This window comes from Panthera tigris, chromosome A1 (assembly GCF_018350195.1).
Source record: "Panthera tigris isolate Pti1 chromosome A1, P.tigris_Pti1_mat1.1, whole genome shotgun sequence".
In the NCBI taxonomy this organism is placed as follows: Eukaryota; Metazoa; Chordata; class Mammalia; order Carnivora; family Felidae; genus Panthera; species Panthera tigris.
The window spans coordinates 76,119,384-76,134,229 of NC_056660.1; the positions used below are offsets into that span (position 1 = coordinate 76,119,384).

The 14,846-nt window shown below is 48.6% G+C and overlaps 1 protein-coding gene across 2 annotated transcripts in view; it reads right to left on the reverse strand.

Moving 5' to 3' along the window:
• Nucleotides 1-10,614: 10,614 nt before the first annotated feature.
• The window catches only part of EFNB2 (ephrin B2), a 45,156-nt gene continuing 40,924 nt past the window's right edge, over nucleotides 10,615-14,846 (reverse strand). The window contains exons 5-6 of one of the 2 annotated variants that reach the window (XM_042979936.1): nucleotides 13,196-14,297; nucleotides 10,615-12,768 (exon numbers count right to left, since the gene is read on the reverse strand). In XM_042979936.1, the coding sequence (XP_042835870.1) occupies nucleotides 13,909-14,297 (389 nt within the window). In that variant the 3' untranslated portion in view covers nucleotides 10,615-12,768; nucleotides 13,196-13,908. The remainder of the gene's footprint in view (nucleotides 12,769-13,195; nucleotides 14,298-14,846) is intronic. The other variant, XM_042979927.1, reaches the window with a different exon arrangement.

Here is a 14,846-nt window from a genome sequence, read left to right on the forward strand (position 1 = left end):
GTGTTTTGATAATGCTGGGGGGAAACCTTTTGTGGCTCAGATCCACGGAACACAAGCCCCGTGAGCTATTTCCCTGCATGTGGCAATTGGCCAACAAGAAAGGGAAAGAGCCTAACAGGAAACAAGTGGACTCCATCTTCTCTCTTCATGGTCGTCAACCGTTAGCTGTCGATTGTGTCCTTTTGCTGAAATAATTAAAAGCCTCGTCCAGTTTCTCAGTGCCCGTGAGGCGAAAAAAATGAAAGTATTCACGGCGTGAAAAAGAAGAAGGAAGAAAAGAGAAGCCAATCATGTTTGTCCTTACTGCTCCAGAAAACGACAGCCAAAGCCTGTTCTACATCTGGACAGGGAAGGCATAGGTTGAATGTTACAGAGAAGTTTTTATTGCCAAAAAAAATAGTTTTGCATTGACTTGCTATAAGCTGACATTTTATTGGGGAAAACAAGAAAAATGGGCAGTGTCTTCAGGAGGCACGAGTTAAATAAACCAGATGTTTCCTGAGCAAAGCCCTCTAACCTCTAGAACCTGTTCGTCAGATGAGACCGTTGAAATTTGGGGTCTACTAACCAGGAAGCCTGCAGCGGGTGCAGTTCATGCCAGTGGGATGGGATGTAGGGGACCAGCCAGGAGAATGTAAGCTCGGGGGGACCCGGGACACGTGGCCTGGAGGGCTGGGAGGGAGGAAGAAGCAGAGGTGCCCAAAACCCACTCAAAAAACAGCTGCACCCTTTTCTTAAGGGCTCAGACATTCGCCAGCCCCTCTGTGCAACGCCCCTGATCTGTTGGCTGAATCTCTATTTCTTAACCCTCCGTAATATGTGCGGACAAGTGAGGGTCAGATGGGCATCGTGGAGGCTGAGAGAGCGGGTGTCCATCCATAAATGGAGATTTTCTGAGCCCCATCCAAGACCAGGTGGGAAACCATACATGCTGCCTGACGTAGGGAGTCCCAGCCCCAAGTTCTAGTCCCGGCTCTCAGCGTTCTAAATACTTGTCCCAGAAAAACAATGTACTAGAGGCATGTTTCCTCATACCCGTTGCTCCCTGTTATCTGATACATGGAATTATGTTTGAGCGTTTACCTCCTTTAACTGAAGAGACTGAGCCCGTAAGACAGAAGACGTCAAGCTCTTATCAGCCATGGACTTGTCAGCAATCTTGCGTGCGTGCTGGGAAAAAGGGATTCTTGGGTCACTGTCCAGTCCTCATGAGATCTGGACCTCTGGCTTTGGGTACAAGAAGTGTTATTTTAAAATGGAGAATCAGGTGCTTGGGTGGCTCAGTTGGTTAAGCATCCGACTCTTGAGTTCAGTCACATGGTGATCTCACAGTTCATGAGTTTGAGCCCCGTATCGAGCTCTGTGCTGACAGTGTGTAGTCTGCTTGGGATTCTCTCTCTCTCTCTCTCTCTCTCTCTCTCTCTCTCTCTCTTTCTCTCTCTCTCAATAAATAAATAAACATTAAAATGGAGAATCAACATTTATGGAACGGCTTTAGTAGGCAGTCGTAATTCTTAGAACACTTCTTTACCTTCCCCCCAATTTTGTTTTTCTTAAGAAAACAACATTTATTTTCCTAAAAAGAATATGTTCCTTTGGAAAACTAAGATTAAAGTCCCAGGCTGTGGTTGCTACACCAATAGAAGCTTTTTATCTTTGCTGCTTTTCCGTTTCTCCTTCCAAGCTTCCAGCACATTTTAGGCAAAATGAGGAGTCATTCGAGGGAGTCGGTCCCTCAGTACCCAAAGCCCATCCCTGGCAATTTTTCCATAGAACGATTAACGCCACCTCTAGCTGTTTCCACGTGCACATAGTAAAAACGAAGACAGGTCACAGAGCACACCAAATTCACGAGGGAATTACTGCCCAAATCTTACTAGTTGAAAGTGATATTAGGGGCGCCTGGGTGGCGCAGTCGGTTAAGCGTCCGACTTCAGCCAGGTCACGATCTCGCAGTCCGTGAGTTCGAGCCCCGCGTCAGGCTCTGGGCTGATGGCTCGGAGCCTGGAGCCTGTTTCCGACTCTGTGTCTCCCTCTCTCTCTGCCCCTCCCCCGTTCATGCTCTGTCTCTCTCTGTCCCAAAAATAAATAAAAAACAAAAAAAAAAAAAAAAAAAGAAAGTGATATTAGATCCTGGATACTCAGTACAGTTTGCAAGATAACTGCTAGCAAGTAGCTTATACCACGGTCTGTTCTCTATTGGAAGCAAAATGTAAGTCTGCATCGTGATCTCAGCTCAAGACCATGAGTCTGAATGCACGCACACCCTGGGCCCCGAATTAGTTTCGAATACACTAATGAGCACTGATGTATATATATATACACCATCTCTCCTCCCCTCCCCCTCTCTCTATCTCTATCTCTCTTTCTGACATTTTTAATTCCCAAAGCCTGGCACCAAAGCAATATAGTGGCTTAACAATTGTTACTTAAAGAGATGGTATTTTCTTAAAAAATTTTTTTAAAAATATTTATTTATTCTTGAGAGAGAGCAGGGGAGGGGCAGAGAGGGAGGAAGACTAAGAATCTGAAGCAGTCTCCAGACTCTACACTATCAGCACAGAGCCCGACGTGGGGCTCGAACTCATGAACTACGAGATCATGACCTGAGCCGAAGTCGGACGCTCAACCGGAAGAGATGGTACTAACCTTTTTCATCGCATTTGCCTCTTGTAGGTTTTAAAGGACATCACAGAGTAAAAAACGCAAATAAACTGGAGAAGAGAGGCCGTGGAGTGGAGCGGTTATATATTTAAACCAGAAAAAAATTAAAAAAGGGGAGAGAGAAAATTGGAAGGTAGTCCAGGTGTACCTATCAAAACTCCAGATGTGCAATCTCTTTTATACAGCAGCTCCACCACTAAAAATGTTCCTTTCTGGGGAAAATACCGTAAGATGTTAAGCACATATAAAGTAGGGTCGTAGGCACGTGCTGGGGCAACAGACGAGCCTGCAAATCTCCTGTCATAACGTGTGAATTTCCGTTCTCTCGCTAGAGCCCAGAAAGTAGCACAGATCAGTGGGGGCCTCTGCTCCCCTCAGTCATTCTGGACCCAGGCTGACCGAGCTCCCACCGTGTTTGAGCTCTGTCCTCTGGAATTTAACCACAATGAGGCTGGGGAAAATAGGAGAGCGCATAAATTATCTGATGAGCTCCACTGTAAATACTCAAGATGTATTGCGTGTAGGAGCCTAAAAACCAAACTTGGCTAGCGGGTGATGATTTAAATGAACTGTGGTATATTATATGTTTTTTTTTTTTAAAGTAAATTCGAATGTGCCAATGAGGAAAGATTTCCAAGATGTATTATTTATTTTTATTAAAAAATTTTTTTTAATGCTTTTTATTTTTGAGAGAAAGAGAAAGAGAGAGAAAGAGAGTGAGCGGGAAGGGAAAGAGAGAGAAGGAATCACAGAATCCAAAGCAGGCTCCAGGCTCTGAGCTGTCAGCACAGAGCCCGACTCGAACCCACGGACCGCGGGATCATGACCTGAGATGAAGTCGGACGCTTAACCGACTGAGCCACCCAGGCGCCCCAAAGATGTATTATTTATTTTAAAGGCATGATGGAGACTAATGTGTATAGTGTAATCTCTATAGAGATAATTTTTTAAAAACATGCATTTATATGCAAGTACATGCAAACAATGGTTTTCTGAACAGATAGACAAGATTCTGTTTATGACGGTCACTTTGAGGAGTGGAGAAGGGGCTGGGAAAGGAAATAACCTTTTTCAATTTTTACTTTATTATTTTTTTCTAGGACACATACTTTTTATCAGATGCAAGTACAGTACCGTTTTCATCCAAAATAAAAAAAAGCTAAAAAAGATACAGGTAACAGACTAGCTGATTATATGATGAAATTCTTGTTAATTGCCCCAAGATCGATAACGGCATTATGGTTCCTTGAGGCGGATTCCTTTATCTCAGATGCTAAGATGAGGGAAGGAGGTGTCATGGGGTCTGTGACTCCCTTCAAATGCCTCAGCTAAAGAACTGCGTGTGTCAGGGAGTGTGTGCGTGTGTCTATGTGTCCACAGAGCATGCCCGCATGTGCAAAACATTGACCGTCGAAACTCCATGGTAGATAAACGGGAGTTGGCTGTTCCGGTCTGTCAACTTTTCCGTGTAGCTTTTCCCAAGTAAAAAGCGAAGGAAAATAAAATGGAAGGAAAGCGATAAAAAACATCCCGCCTAAGAACAGGGAGCTTCACAGATCTCCCGTCTTCCTACCTTAGGGCTGATGTAGATGAAGTCCAGAGGTACTCACATTAAAATGTCAGAAATCAGACATCAAAAATCTGAAGTCAAGACACATGACAGAGAACAGCGGTGACAATGGTCTGTCAGAGAACAGGTTCTTGAAAAGGATTTCTGTTCGGGCCTATAAAAAGCCGGGCGACCTTATTAAGCATAACCAGACTCTTTAAACTGCTTAATGACTGTCATAATCACGGTACCTGCCTGGCTGGCTTAAAAAATTCCGCTGCCACATTTGAAACACTTTTCCAAACTCTGTTCTCCAAGTTAGCATAAGTGAGGCTCTTAAAAACAATGCACAGGGGGATGCAAAGCCATCTGACTTTAATCCATTCTCTTGCGAGCCTGTGAGGTGGTGGTGACTCAGGGAGAAAGTATGTCCCTACAGGTCATTCTTCAGGAGGTGAGGTACGCTGCCATTTCGGTGGACGGCCGCCTCTCCCTGTGTCGTTAATGGTCACCGCACACAGAGGTTTATGAGTCCTGCTCCCTGCATTATACACAGCCTCCGATCCGTTTCCCACGCTCTGGCAACTGTCTGCAACCAGACCCCAGTCCCCACAGGGGGGGTCAGGGCGCTGGAGAGAAAGGGCCCATCGAGGTGGGACCAGGTAGGTCATAGCTTCTTTGGAAACGGGGAAGGGTGCCTCGGCCACGTCCAGGAGATGCCTTTAACAGACCCGTGTCTGTCTGCGACATACACGGCAAACCTCGGACACACACACTCTCGGCAAATGGCGTGTTCTAGTCTTTTCCTGACCCTTAGGCCACAGTGTGGAGGAATGCCTTGGGTGCGGTGAAGGCGAGACTAGCACCGTCCTTATTTTTCTCGGAAATATTGAAGGGAGACGGCGGGAGCTTATCTGTCCTCTTCCCTTCGCAAGGGGGACCCTTGAAAGGCAGAGACCCGGGTTCCTGTAGGAGCAGCCCCACGTCTGCGCGTCTGAACCGCGTATGTTCCATGTACCTTCTAGGTCACTCTGGCAAACATCCCAGATGCTCAGACTTCATTTTTTCCCCCTGCTGCTTCCGCGCTCCGTGCTAACTACCGTTAGCAGACATAAAGCTCCCTGCGATTCTTTCCTCAGAACGAGCTAGAGGAAAACTACCAATTATAGCCAAGAAGCAGTCCTTCAAACACACGTACACATTGCAGTGTGGGCTGGAAACCAATTGGAAATGTTTTGATTTGCCCTTTAAGGCCATAGGCAGGCACTTAAGGCAAACTCCTGAGATGTTTGGAGGAACAGTTATACTAAATTTAGCATCCTAACCAGCCAGTTGGCATAGATGTAATGAAAGATTTAAAAGGAAAGAAATTTAACCCGCGGGAACATAAAGAAATTTAACCCGCAGGTGATGAAAATAAGTCTACTAACAGACTAATACTTTTTTTTTTTTTTTTTTTTTTTTAAGAAGATGCTCCAGGAATACAACCTCCAGGGGTTGTAACTGTCACTCCTTCCCTTCGGATGGCGTGTGAGATTCCTAATTGTTATTCGCGGAAGATTTGGGTTGCCGACTGGGCTCTGAGCTCCCCATTGGGAGGGATTTTCTCTTTCATGTTGCCCCTCCTTACGTGAAGTGCTATGTAGATGCGTGTGGGATAAGCAAACAAATTGTGTGTGCGTGTCTGTTCACTGGACAGAAGCTTCTAGAGTAGATGAGCGTGAGTCTGCTTGCCCACGTGGGCTCCCGGGTAGTGTCTTGGGCCAGTCTGATGAAAGGTTGGTCCCACTGAGGCTGGTGGCCCCCGGTGCTCTTTCTGTCCCTCCGTCATCATTCTCTCCCAACCTGTGGGTGTTCGTTGCTGATGCGCTCCAGGGATACTGTTTCTTGACCTGTTGTGTTTTATAAGCTGCACTCCCAAACCAGGCACGTATAATTGAGCTGAAGCATGGGCAGTCCCCAACGGCATCCAGAGGAACCCACATCCCGAGGGTCGGCCTCGGTGGAGGAAAGGCTGTGCCTGGGTTCCCGCAGGGAGCCAGGAGTTCCAGACAGAGGCGTCCCAGCGGACACGGCTTTGGGGTCCCATGGCACTTCAGCCAAAGGGTATAACGCAATCCAAACTGCATTAAAACTACACACGGAAGACACAGAAATCGGGAGTTACGTTTACGGAAACCTGTCGCATCTTCCTTAGCGGCTTGAGTAACACACAGACTCACCAGATGGGGAAGAATCGGGAGACCAGATACTTACCCAAGTGGAGGGCGTGGGAAGCCACGACCAGCTCCTTCTGTAGCGTTTTGTTGGCTTTTGTTTCATTTTAGTTTTCTCCCCTTGGTGGATCTTAGAGCCAGACGTTAATTTCCACCACTCTCTTGGGTCTCCCTTTCAGGCTGCATTATTGACGCCCTTGTATACAAATAAATGATATACCTGAAGGGCAGTCTTGTTGGGTTTTGCTTAAGATTTCAGTTGATTTTGGGGCGCCTGGGTGGCTCAGTCGGTTAAGCATCCGACTTCAGCTCCGGTCATGATCTTGCACTCCGTGAGTTCTAGCCCCGCGTCGGGCTCTGTGCTGACAGCTCAGAGCCTGGAGCCTGCTTCATATTCTGTGTCTCCCTCTCTCTGACCCTCCCCTGTTCATGCTCTGTCTCTCCCTGTCTCCAAAATAAATAAACGTTAAAAAAAATTTTTTTTTAAAAAGATTTCAGTTGATTTCAAGCGATTGTCTTTGATGACATTTATCCCCCTCTACTGTCCTTGGACTTTTTAAGATAGAGTCCCCATCGCTCTGAAAACAAAACACACACATAGAAAACTCTTGTCATGTATGAAGTACCAATGGTGCTTGGGAAAGAATGGCTCTATTATCAACTAAAAGATGTTTCTTCAGTCATACAATTCTTTGCCTTAGATAACAGAGGCAGACGTATAAACAATAGAGGAGGTATACCTAACAGGGATGTGTTCCAGATACCAGCATGGAAAGAATCAAATAGCAAGCGAGTGAGTCTGAAGTCTACAAGGAAATGGAGCAAAGCTGGTGGAAGAGACTGCCACCAACACTGCTGCTTGGCCCGAGGTGGGTCCCCACGAAGTATGCACATATGTACTTGAAAGTTTATTTATTTTGAGAGAGTGTGCGCACATGCGCGTGAACGGGGGAGGGGCAGAGAGAGAGAGGATCCCAAGCAGGCTCCACACTCAGCGCAGAGCCCGATGTGGGTCTCCATCCCGTGAAGCGTGACATCACGACCGGAGCGGAAATCAAGAGTGGACGCTCAACCGACTGAGCCGCCCAGGCGCCCCTCCCACGAAGTATTTAAATAGAAGCTGGGGGGGCCTGCTTGCAGTGACCTGAAAACGTGTGTAAATGAAGAAAAAAAGATCTAGTTAACAATTATGAATAAAAGGCTGCAAACCCAGGAGCATAGCGCCCAGTGTTTACCAGCGTGCATCCACTGCCAGTTAGTGTCTCTATTTGAATTTTCCTTCCTCGCCAGGAAGGGGCAGGGGACAGCAGGGCCCTGAGCCCCGTGTGGGATCCTGTTGGAGGGGGTGGGAGGATGGTCAAGGGCAGCCCAAAGTGGGCAGGGTGCGACTGTGAACCCCCGTAGTTCTTCAGAGCTTTGCCCCAGGGATGCCGGGAGAAGGAGCAGTTTACATCAAGGCACTTTTGTTCAGCTGAAAGGCGGGCGGCTTTACTGCAAATCGTGCAAAAGTTACAAGTGACCTTCAGTGCGTGGGAGTCCCACCCTCTCCCTTTGCAGGTGAGGCGGCTGCGCACAGAACGTGTTGGGACGCTCTGGAAGACCGAGGAAGCATCAGCGGCAGAAACACAGCCGCAAGCGAGGTCTCCCCTTTCCCGCATTTAACGCATGTATCGACCATCTATGATGATTGCTCATAAACTGTGTTGGTATTATTATTTCCCTCATACTGTGTACGTCTATAGATGGGCATTCTTCTCATGAGGGTGTTGGCTGTTTTTTAAAATGTAATTAATGTCAAGAATTGTTTTGAAGAGATTTTGTTAATGTATCACAGCATAATGAAGCACGCATCCTTTGCTTCTGGGGTGCGGTTTAATCACTCAAAACTTGATTCCTCCTCCTGGTATGCTATGTTTTATTACAAATAAATACAGTATTTCAATATCCTCCCCATCACTGATGAATACTTCTCTACCTAGAAAAATCAGTAGGATAGGCAAGACTCTGCCATTACAATGCTGAAAATTTGCCTTCAAGGGGCGCCTAGGTGGCTCAATCGGTTAAGCATCCAAATTTGGTTCAGGTCATGACCTCGCGGTCTGTGGGTTCGAGCCCTGCGTGGGGCTCTGTGCTGACAGCTCAGAGCCTGGAGGCTGCTTCAGATTCTGTGTCTCCCTCTTTCTCTGCCCCTCCCCCACTCACGCTCCGTCTCTCTCTCAAACATAAAAAAAAATCGCCTTCAAGTACATCTAGAGCATAAATACCACAAACATTATCTGAAACCAACTGGAAACCAAAACCAGCGGAATACACAGGTTAATGTCCTTTGCACAACAGCAGCAATTATGTTTCCTTTTGAGCCATCTGAAGACGTATTTGCTACCCAAGGAAAGAGTAGGGTGATCATCCTTTTATTACACACTTTAGAGAAATGACTTTTACTTCTCTGGGTTGTTTTTTAACTTTCACTGATTCTTCTCTGGGTTAGGATCAGAGACTGACAGCAAGGTGCACAGCAGTTACCTGGCGACTGGTAGTTTGATTTTTTTCTGATTTCCACCGGGCACCTTTATCACAGTGTTCGAAGGGGCAACTGCTGTGCCAAAAAGGAACCTGACAATTGAAGAGTGGGATGGAAAAGTGGCGGGTGTGGAGAGCGCAGGGACTTTACAGCAGCCTGCTTACCTTTCAGACAGAACTAAGAGCACCTGATTGTGACAACCTCCGGGAGAAGTTTCTGTAAGTGTCCTTCCCGCCAGTTAGAATACAAGTGGGTGCATTTCACTTCTTAGTGGAGTTCGGCTTGCCCAATTTGGGACACACAGTTTCGAAAAGAGGGTGGAAACAATGAGGTGGGGTGTTTGGTAATTTAAACTGTAATCCCGCAAAGGCCACGATGTAAGTTGCAAACGCAGTACTTACTTGGCTGTTGTTCTTTCATTTTACCCAGACCGCTCATTAGTGATACTGGTATGTAGGGTGGAACTTTGTGCTTAGTCACTTGGCTGTAAGTTGTGCCCTGGAACTTGGGTTTGCCGTGAAGGGGCAGGTAGGCGCCACGGAGGAAAATGACGGAGTGGATGGAACTATTATTCCAGCGCCACCTGAAATCGTGGGCTCCTGGAGAAGCCCGGGGCGGGGAGGAGGGGGAAGGAAAGCATTTATACCACAAACATTTCTTTAGTACAGGTACGCTAGGAAGATGCTGCTCAGATCGCTGCCTCTAAAACCAGCCTTTCGTGAGGCGTTCTTGGGGGGAGGGTGGGGCTTTTCAAACACTGGAATTCTTCACTTGGCTGGGGCTGTGATCTGTGGCTAGACAGTCTGGAGCATCGGGCTCCTCTGTGCTGGGGCCTTCCCCATCCGGACACACCCCCCCTCCTAAGGTAAGGAGGGGCCCGAGGTAACGCAGCCAGAAATCTGAGCACTTTCTGGTCACGGGTAGCTGCTTCTGCCCTGACTGCTGCTCTGCCCTCCACACCTCTGGGTGAGGAAGGTCTCCCCGGAGGGTGGGGAGTCTGCAGATCAGTCTTAAGACCCCAAGCCCACCAGCGCAGGGGAAGACATCCCCAACCCCCCGCCATCTTCCGAAGGAAGGCCAGCATTGAAAACGCGGTTAAAGTCACCACTGGCCTCTGGCTTGCTTCAATCTGGTGTCACAAAGCATGATTTCTTTGTACGACGTTAGCGCTGGTGAACATTGGACTCCTTCCTTCCTTCCGGGATCCTGCTGTGAGGAAAAATGAAGGCTTCGACAGCAAACTGCTTTGCTCGAGTGGAAACTAGATTTGGAATTAGGCGTTGAGATAACTAAAGTCCATTTGACTGCCTCCCTTTCCTCTGGTCACTTACTTGGGTCACTACTCAAGACTGGGGGATCCAGGGAGACTAGGGAGGTGTTCTGTTCAGGACTTTACAAAACTTTATGATCAGATGATTTGTGAAATGTGAGCTCGAGTTTTATGGGGAAACCAATGGGCTCCCTCGTGGCCCTCTGCAAGGTTCGCATTCATGTTATGTGACTGTCCTGATTGGGAAAAAATGGGCACACAGGTGCCCACGGGCAGAAGGCTCTGGATAACTGTTAATTATAGAGAAACAGAGCAGAAAGCAAATTAAAATAAGCGAAAAAAAGAAAGAAAAAAGAAAAGAAAAAGGAAGGAAAGGAAAATACTTTGAAGGCGCTTTTTCCATAGGAAAAAAATATTTTATTTTTTTAAGAACAAATTCAGTTTGAAACAGACGTGGAATGGGACCTCACGGATTCCGTTTCTGGGGGCTGACTGCAATGTGGAAGGAGGCTGGAAACCTAGGACAGGCCATTAAAATAAAATGAAGAAAGAACAAAAATATTTATAACTCAAGCATAATACTGTGTTACTTACAAATTGGACAACGAAATCTTAAATAAATATCCATGGTACATAATTACGGCACAAATATGCAGCAATTTGGCAACCTTTTATACCGTTTTTCTTTTCCTCATTACAGTGCAAAGGGGGGAAAGACACTGCCGTTTAACAAGCTGTAGCTAAATACATTGCAAAATTCAGATTTTATACAAAACATCTTGCTTAGACTTTATAAAAAACCAACATTGCTCTATGTACACAATCTGGGTAAGAAAAGCCATTTCTGTCTTGTTTTCATGTGTATTTTTATTAAAAAGGTGAATAAGGCTACTGTAACACCCCGAATCCATATACAGTAAAATCTGAACCCTATTTACAGCATCTTCAGTTAAACGTTATGGTGCAAATTCCAAAGTCAGGTGACTAGGGATGAGAATACAAGCAAGGCATTTACAGTAACTTTCCAAAGCGGCACCAACTTCAAATAAAGGGAGAGTTGGTAGATTGTCATATTCTGCACCAGACACAAAACAGACGCACAGAACACTTTTCCATTGGTTGCAGGTAACTCTTCATCAAATTCATCTGATTTTTCACAGTTTAGCATATATAACCAAAAGGTAGCCAACTGATGAGACACACATTTGATTTCATTAAAATCAGACTATTTCCCATGTTTCCCCTTCTTGCCCCTCTCCCCCATCCTAAAGGTAATTTTTGATGGCTTACAAGAAAATCTTGTACGAATGCACGTAAAGGAGAGGGTGGGGTGATGGAAAGAATTACATATGTACTGTGGCTGGTCACCATGGCAACCCTCCACAGAACTATGATATAGATATATATAATATATATTGTAGATATATATTATACATATATGTACACATGTATACCACTCACCCACTCACACACACACACACGCACTTTGGACCAACATCATTTTCAGGTTCAGGAAATAGAGAAGGAATAATTTCTGTGACAACTCATTTTTGCAGGCATTCACTGGAGGTCTGAGAACCTTAAAATGCTGTTGCTACATTTTTTTTTTCTCCCAATTCAGAAAGCAAAGTGTTACCATAGTAACGGGACTATGTTAAAGATGTCTATTTTGCATAGCACATAAAAAGTAGGTTTCCTGTTTACTCGTTTTGTTTCCCAAAAGGGAGGGGGCGGGGAGGGGGTGGGGGAAGGGGGCCGGAGCTAAACTTTCAGCCCTAAGCCCCCTCTGAGGGGACCCGGTGGATTTTAGCGAACACTTCAGCCATAAGGCAAGGGAATACACAACACAGAAATGAAATGCCGGAACATCTTGCCACTGTTAAATATACGATGCGGTAACATCCATTTCCTGGTATGCAGGGCTTGTATTTCCTAGTCTACGGTTACGTGAGATGCCTTCAGAGGACTGGGTTATTTTTGTATTTACTCCCGTTATTGTTATTTTTGGAGTGATGTTTTTCCCAGATGGAACTGTCCAATTTTTCTTTTTTTAAGCACTGAGCGTTGGGACCACGTAATTGCCACAAGTGAATTTCACGTCTTTCTGGTGTGATTTGTGTGCAATCTTAAAATATATATTAGTACAAATCTGTCAGTTTCTATCCCTTGTGTTCTATATACCTGTTATAAATATGTGCCATCTTCCTCCCCCCCTCGACATCATGATTTATTTCCGTTTTAAGGACTCAAAGAAGTTCGCAGTATGCGTCACCTGGACACAGCGTGCGGGCTGTGGCCTCGCTCAGTACCTCCGCGTCCGCCCTTGCAGCCGGACAGGACAGCACCGCCATAAACCAAAGTGTCGTGAGGCTCAAGTGGGGGTGCGGGGGGAGGGCACTGGGGGGTGGGGGTGGGGAATCTGACCTACCTTTCACATAGGAGAATGCCTCAATAACATGGATGATGATGGAATCACAGCCTGTTTGACCTTTGGCTTGTAAACTTCTAGGTCAGATCCGGCTCTCTGCTGTTCTCCTAAATGCTTTCCCTGTGTTTCATAAAATGTGATCAGTATAGCAGCTGAGTCTGCTTCAGACATCATCCAAAGCCGACCGACTCTCCTACAGCTCCGAGGCCATGCGCCTTATTGCCAGTACAACAACAGTCCTGCCCAGATCTGTCATCGGCGGCCCTCCCGGCCCGCCCCTCTACGACAATGCCCCTTTGTCCTACCCAGTGGAGAGAGACTCTGCTCCTCCTGCGTGTTGCCATTTGATCGGCGGATCCCTTCCAAGGCGCCCCACCCCACCGCGTGCGTGGTGTCTCCTACTTGCCTCTTAAAACCTCAGCCAACCAAAGTGCTGTGCTACCTAATTGGGGTTCCCCCTCGACTTTCTGCTCCCGACACACCAGCAGCAGCATTGAACTGCATTTGCAGACAGCCCTCCCCACCCCCACCCCCCATCCCGGCCCACCCCCTTCCGTGAGCTCCTGGTCTTTCTGGTCTTCCGCAGCTGAAGGCTCCTTAGTAGCAGACACAATTTCTAGAAGTGTAGGACCCATCGGCTCCAGCTGCCGTGGCGTGGGGGCAGGAGACTCCCAAGGTGAGTGTGCCAGCAGTGATGCGGGGTGTGGAGTGAGGGGCTCGCACTGCGGGGCCCCGGAGGTCGGCAGGGGTGTGTGCAACGGTGAGGACTGGGCGCGGGACCTCTGAAAGCCTCCCCCAGCCAGAGGTCTGTGTGACAAGTCCGGACGCTCCTCGGGAGGGACGCCCAAGGCAGAAGGCGGCGTTTCCAGGCCCCGCGGCCCCGGGGGACACCTGCCCGGGATGCTCACGGCTCGCCCAGTCCCCCCCACGCCCGCTGCCGCTCTGTCGCCCTCGGCTTCCTGCAGGCCCGGGTGACCGCGGCGCATGGCTTGGAGGTGGAGGGGGGAGGCGGGCGCTGCGGTCCCATCGGGCACCTTCCACGCCAGTCTCCTGGCCGGCGGTGGGCGTCTGTCTTCACCGCGGTCCGGGCGCTACAGACTAGGTAAGCTGTCCAACTCAACAGGGCTCTTCCGAGAAGGAGTGCTCCCTCTCCCCCGCCGTGCTCCAGTCCATTCGAGACACGGGGGGGTCATCAAACCCTCCTCAGGGCGGTGGCGGGACAGTGGGCTTCCTCTGGGAAAGCGAAGGCACCGCCGCGTCTCAGACCTTGTAGTAAATGTTCGCCGGGCTCTGGGGAGGCATCTCCTGGACTATGTACACCGGGTGCCCGTAGTCCCCGCTGACCTTCTCGTAGTGGGGGCAGAACACACTGTCCGCAGTCCTCAGCGGGATGATAATGTCACTGGGCTCCGAGCCGCTGTTGTTGCCGCTGCGCTTGGGGGTGGCCAGCGTGCTGAGTGACAGCGTGGCCGTGTGCTGCGGCGAGTGCTTCCTGTGTCTCCTCCGGTACTTGAGCAGGAGCACCACCAGCGTGATGATGATGACGATGAAGATGATGCATCCTGAAGCAATCCCTGCGAATAAGGCCACTTCGGAACCGAGGATGTTGTTCCCCGAATGCCCGGCACTGCTGCCATCTGTGCTGGAACCTGCGGCCGGGGACGGAAAGGAGCAGTCCAGTTACTGCTGTCCCTGCTCGGATGGCAGCCCCCCAGCCTCGGTTCCCAGCCGCGCGCACCAGGCAGGACGCGGCGATCGCCCCAAAAGGGGACGTGGACGGGACCCGGGCTCGCCGGCCGCTCTCAACCACAGGTGTCCCCATCCGTCCACCCTTGGGGACAGGAGGGGACAGGCTCCCACGCTTCCGCCCCAAGTCCTAAACCACCGCCAGCCACAGCAGGTGGACACAAAGGAAGCGGCCACCTCTGGGGCCAGGGCTGACTGCCGTGCGCTGCCCCCCTTGCCCTTCTGGGCACCGGCCTTCCCGAGCATCTCCCGCTGCCTGCTTTCGATAGACAAGCCCTGCCTGCTGCGCGCTGAGGGGACCCTGGGGCCCTGGGAACACATGCCGCTCGTAACTCGCTTGTATTATTTGATTTACACCTAAAATATATTGGGAAGGCAGCAGAAACACTCACGCTGAACACGCTGCCAACCCAAATGGGAAGCACTAAAAACTTGCCTGGCATCATTAGATT